Raw genomic sequence first — 6,591 nt, forward strand, 5'->3', positions numbered from 1 at the left:
AGAATTCACGTTCTTAACGAACTATAACTCTACTAGCACAATAAGCATTGTCTACACTATCAAATTTATATGAAAAAAAATGTGATGTACAGTGTACCCATTTATGGACATGATGATGTCATATCACTACCATATTTGGGCATATCACTACCATATTTGGGAACATCACACTGTTTTTGTCAAACTTTAAATTGATTGATTAAGATTTCATCTGAATTTATTATTCGTAGTATCTCTGCTGAGTGCATGTATTGCATAACATGTCGTTGAATGTATACTTATTATTATTTATATTAATTAACTTATGTTTATTAAGAATACTGACGAATTCAGAATCGATTGGTATTAATAATAAAGAATTGACCATTGTAAAAAAAATCTGCAGCGGTAAAAATGGTTCTTTAAAAAATGTGTGCAATGAATAATTAATAAAATATTGATTAATGCCGTAATTAAATTAAGCAGACACACATTTCAACAAAGAAATATTTTTCATAAATAAATGAGGGTCCGAAAGTGAACGTAAAAATGAATGCGTGAAATCATGTGAATTTGATATAATAGAACGATTAATATTAAATGAGGAGATAATACCTCCAGGGGTTTGACTTTAAGCTTACAGGTGCTTTCACAACAACATTGGCTTTCCTTGTACGAAAACAATTAGCTATAACCGTAAATATCAACGTATTTACGCTAAGTAACTTTTACTTATACGTTTCCTCGATACAGAATGAAGGCAAACGCCTTCTTTTACATGAATTGCAAATCAAATCTGTACTGAAGTCATTTTACCTCTTTTATTCCCATGTCTATGCTTGCAATGCCAACCAATTATTGTATATGTTCTTATTTATTTTCAGAATTATAGATAGAGTGGAATCCCTCATTTGGGACAGCCCTACTCAGACGACGTCCCTATATTAAAAAGACACTTTCTCGTGATAAGAATGAGGGTCCCTTATTAAGGAATACTGTCTTTGGATCCGAAGTAGTCTCCTTAATATGGGTTCTAGCTGTTTGTTATAACATATTTTCAATCAAATAGGCCTAATGCTATTTATAGCTGTATGGTTTTTTTAATAACAATATGCTTACTGTTTTATATCGAGTAAGCCTTTTTCCATAAGAATATTTCCTAAACTATATTAATAATAAATTATTATAATAATAAATAATAATTGCTTATATAGCGCTTTTCAAATTTGATCAAAGCGCTTAACATATTTTGATTACAATTTTAAGATATAAAAATAGAGATCTCAATAAAAAATGACATATAGGAAAATATAGATATATAAAAATATAGAAGTCTCAGATATTATATATATACCTGACATCTTTAATGATTGCCTAGTAATTTACATTTACCACAACCATAACAAGCAAAACAACTTACATATGCATTCTCAAAAGCTCCTTTGGTGTACGTTCCTCCTCCAACATATGTAATATTTGGCAGTTCCTCTGTGAATAACGAACATTTATGATTTTCTACTGTTGGAAAACTTATCTGGTCCGTGACATTTAATACCCTAGATCTGGATGCAAATGTAATAACAGCAACTCTAGTCGACCAATACGAGACAACAAAATCCGCAAGAACCTTCTTAACAAATTTTAATTCGTTAAAAAAGTTTGCTTTCCCAACACTCGCAGAACTGTCAACGAGAAATACTAATTCTAGTTGGCCGTTTTGAACATCTCTCAATCGGTCGATTCGACTCTTTAGAATTGCCCCCAACACGTCCACTCTAGTGGCACCGGGCATGCTTGCAAAAGTCGTATTATACATATTTCCTAGTAGAATCGACGAAGTAATGTCCATATTGAGCTGATCCTCTGTATTTAATTTACTATTATAGTTATCATCATCATAATCGTAGTCCGATTCTGTTTCTAAGCTGTTAGGCCTCGGCTGGTCATTTTGAGGAACGTTAATATTCCGTCCTGTATTGTTTTCATCTGTTGACCTACGCTGGACATTGCTAAGTGGTCCGGCTTTGACAGGTAGACTTATCAATAACATTAATACGAGACCACACCTAACAACTTTGAAGATTCCTTGCAGTTGAATGTTAAACATGGAAAACTGCAACATTTTCAAACAAAACATGTTTTTAATAACGATGTTCCTACCAGTCGGTAAAAATTAGAGTAAGAAAAGAAGATGCTTTCTGTAGATATGCAATTTTCCTACATAAAACAAAAGAAATCTAAAAAGATTACACACTATCGGTTTAGTAAATAAACAGATTTGAACGATGACACCATCTTTATACAAACTCATACGTGGACCATCTTCACCTTCAGACGACGTTTTATTATTTGTGTGTAGCGATACCAAACCATAAACTTAAGTTATGACTTACTCGCCTACATTACACTAAGGTGCGTTCCTTATCGCGATCATCTCTTAGACAAAATTCTTTACACCCGCTTGAAAAAAAAAAAATCAACCAATCTGTTCACAGAAGAGCATCCTATAAAGTTGTCTCTCGTCACAGCATTCTTGAAGAATGATGAAAATAAAAGAAATGACCAAACGCTCACGCTTGCTTTTGATGTTTTATGACAAAATATCCCACAATCGGGTTTTAGTTAAGAATATCACGAATTTATAGATAATAGCGTGTATTACTCATACGTCTAGGACATCACACAGATAAAGGTGAAACAACATCCATACCACCACAAATTACCACTATACAAATATCCGACTCGCAACTTCCGAGTATAAACTATCGCAACAGTACGAAATAGTTCATGTGGAAGAATCACCTTCTGGTCTCTGTTCACAATTATGATGCAAAGCACGTGACTTGAATGGGTTAATAATTCGTACTTCCATTAGTGCGAACATTACATGTTTTCGTACTTATTTGTTTAAATGCAGCATTTCCTTCACACAATTGTCTGTATTTACGTACCAAAACAAGTTGTTTTTTCAGTAGTCTGGTTAATGTTTACTTATACATAATTAATTAACCATAGACCTATATTTGGTAAATCCATCCATTAGGCCTACCACCCCATGGAGTCCGAGTTTGCTGACAATGTCTTATTTTTGTTGTACGTTGGCCTCAAAATGTTCTTCTTTATGTAAGCCTATAACTTGTTATTCATATATACTAATATGGGTATTGGAAACGGTTAAACGGGGGAAAGCAGCCTTCTTGGACTCCTAGCTGCCGCTAATGATTTATATTTTTTAATAAAGTTATTCACAACATTTTTGTGTAGGCCTAAATTTTCTGTTCCATCCTCGATTTTCTCTTTTTGTGTGTGTGTTAATTTAGTTCTGATTTCAGCCTGGGTGTTCTTATATAAATGTGGTACTATATAATACAATCTTAGGCCTATATGTCAAGGTTTTCGCTTAAAAACGCCGTGCAATAGACCTACTGGAATGTTTACTGGTTACTGGCGAAAAACCGTGGTATTATCACGTATAACCGAAAGGCATCTGCCAACATTTAGTGAGTCATCGTGTCTTTAGTGCAAGTAAAATTATGTCATTTAAGCCTAATTACTGTGATGGACACTGTCAGGTTTAAGTGGCTAAAACTTAACCAATCCAAAATTGTAAATAAATATTTAGAATTGGCTTACCGATTGATTTATTTATCAATTAGTTCAAATTTATTACGTGTTCGTGAGATACGGTGGAGTAGCCTATGTGTGTCAAGGGATAACAATGATTCAAATATAAATACAGCAAAATATACAATTATTAATGTAGTAATAATGTAAAGAATTGTAATAATAATGTTGTCTAGTCTAAACTCACTTTTACTTTTTTTAGATCACAGAAAAGATCACCTCAATTCGGAATCGACAGACGTAAAACAAAACAAGAAAAAAGAAAACGAAACTACAACAAGAAGTTACAATTCATTACGTCATTATGAACATGTTTATAATTTAAGAAATTCATTTATTGTTCTGTTTGTATTTTTCACTTTTTATGTCATGTCTGTTTTGTAGCTGTATTTATTATCTCGTCTTGAATTTTATACCAGGAAACCGCATATCATGTATGTATTTATATGACGATGAATAAAGAATCTTGAATCTTGAATTTATTTATAATAGAAAGTTATCTCTATCGCTGTAAAGTAAACTTTCTTGGACGCTGAATGGTGGCGCTATGCCTGACATTCAGACAGCCGCGTATAGTAAAGACAATTTTACGACCCTGTTAAAGTTTTTCTTTATACATTTTTGTAATAGAATAGCCAATGTAATAATCACTGTTTATGAATGTTAAGTTCCAAGATGACACACTATAGATAGGCTACCGGTACTTTTGTACTTATACGTTGCGTCCACTAATTGATCATAAAGCGAAGTAGATAATATTTTGAAATTCCCTGGAACGCTTGTATTATAAAGTTCAAGTGTGAACTAGATTTCTAGAGTAGTACAGTAAATAGATTAAATAGAGAGTCTGCTAATTGGTTGTATTTTGGATTATCATTTCATTGGTTGGTTTCGGTGGTCAATAGAGTTACTGTAGGTCCATGGTAGCCTGCGTGTAATTACAAATATGCGAAGGAGGAGAAATTAATATAGAACGGTATGAACTTCATTTACAAGTGTTGGCTGGCTTTGTAGGCCTACTTTGGCAAGAGAATGTATTTATTTCAAAGTAATAACTCCCAATAAGAAGTAGTATGTATCCCTGTAATAATTTGTTTTAAAGGTAGGCCTACCAAGACAATTTTAACAATCTACAAATAATTGTAAATGGCTAAAAATGTTACTGTTTATTCAATAATACAAAACATTGAAATATGAAATTACAAACTATGGTATTTAATATAAAAAATGGATTTAATCAAGGAAAATATTAATACTAACATACGTGTTGCATGGGGAGCGAGCAAAATCCACTGAGTCGAAACTATCATCTTATTTTGAAATTAATTTAGAATACACGTCAGGCCTGTACATGGAATATCTTGTATCGATAGTCAGTCGAGATTAACTTACGCATTTTACGCATGCTAACCATAATCCGTGTCCATGCATAAAAAACAATATTTAAATGAGTAGCTTTTAGGCCTACTGTCTCTCATTATATGCATAACATGTTTACCTGACAAATAAAAACAAGTAGGCCTCGGTTTACGGTAGGCCTAAACCAAAAACGTTATATATGAGAATGTTTCGATGTTTATGTTGTTAATGTTACGCTGTCATCTTCTAGAGGTTTAGGGCCTAGATATAACAACATTTGAAACATATAAATTGGTTCAAATATGTATATAATCATAAACAAAAAGCTTAGCCGTACATGTATTTTACGTATATAGAACTTTATACGCATACCTTGCGCCAGAGTGCTTTTGTATTCATGTTAGTTTAAATACAATCAACGGAGATTTTTTTAAAGTTTTTTTAAAGTAAAAAGAAGTCGTTGCTGTTTAATAACTAGTCATAATATAATCCAAACGTCATAGCAACAGCGCATAAACCTTTTCCATGGTAACTTGCCGATGCAAAATTATCGTAGTTTTCGTCCCAAACGCAACGGCTTGCTATCTCAATATCTTGTCCCATATTTGGACACAATACAATATACACAACCAGTTTATGTCTATGGAAACCAAGAAGTTTGACTTTATCTTTAACATGTTCAGTCAAAGTCATCGTCATTGCTGATGCTGTCAGTGGATCGTATACTTTGCCATTCAATTGTATTTCCAGAATCTCTTCCAATAACTTTTTAACTTTAGTGACGTTAAATTTTTCGTCGTTTTCTGGCTCTAATTGATACGAGTTCTCGGGTTTATTATATAAATATAGTGTTTTCCCAGCATCGCTAGAAAACTTCCCCATTGACTGAAAAGAAGCTCGTCTTTCAGGAGAGGCCCAGCGTCCTCTTCCATCCAAAGAGTATCTTCTGGCGGATGTGGTAGAATCAATGCTACTCCGTCGCGACGCAGATGTTGCCATTGAGAGTGCTGCATCATTCAAACTGTTTCGTCTTAACTGATTGTAAGAAGATGGTCCGTAGATATTTCCCCCGTTCTTCGTTGCAATGTCACTTTTTGTTTGATGTCGGGAAATTGGCTTAGTCACAATATTTTCTTGTATCGTTCCAAGTTGCTGGGCTGGTTTTGCTTTTTGTGACGCTGCCATTCCAAATAATCCTAATTGAGCAATCGCAATAAATGGACCCTTTACACTCCTGTTTTGTGTTTAAGATGTTCGCGTGCCAACACCAAGTATTATTTGATCCACAATATAAAGTTATCTGATCTAAATGTTTCACTGTGTGATTTCAAGAAATCCGGCAATGAATAAACTTTGAATTGTAAATTTGTCAAACTATCGTTTCATCACAATAGGATTTGGTGGCCAATCACATTCCGTATGAACCCTCTTTGCTTTGTTCCTTCATAATGTTGATCAAAATACTCGAGAGCTGTTATAAATTCCAATTGTCAGTTTGTGGACATAACGGAAAGAAGGTCCTTCCACTCTGTTTGGACTTCTCTGTGTTTTTACATAATAACATTGTAACTGTGCTAAATACGATTGTGTAGTTAACAGATTATGTCCTTCTGAGTTGCCTAACAACGT

At 33.5% G+C, this 6,591-nt stretch overlaps 1 protein-coding gene across 1 annotated transcript in view; it reads right to left on the reverse strand.

Annotated features, from left to right (window-relative positions):
- Positions 1-2,090, reverse strand: part of LOC144845676 (sushi, von Willebrand factor type A, EGF and pentraxin domain-containing protein 1-like) — a 30,390-nt gene extending 28,300 nt beyond the window's left edge. Inside the window, exon 1 of the mRNA XM_078703102.1 lies at positions 1,400-2,090. Within this exon, the coding sequence (XP_078559228.1) occupies positions 1,400-2,029 (630 nt within the window). The 5' untranslated portion in view covers positions 2,030-2,090. The remainder of the gene's footprint in view (positions 1-1,399) is intronic.
- Between the last annotated feature and the right edge of the window lie 4,501 nt (positions 2,091-6,591).

The sequence above is a fragment of the Antedon bifida genome, chromosome 6 (assembly GCF_963402885.1).
Source record: "Antedon bifida chromosome 6, ecAntBifi1.1, whole genome shotgun sequence".
Taxonomy (NCBI): domain Eukaryota; kingdom Metazoa; phylum Echinodermata; class Crinoidea; order Comatulida; family Antedonidae; genus Antedon; species Antedon bifida.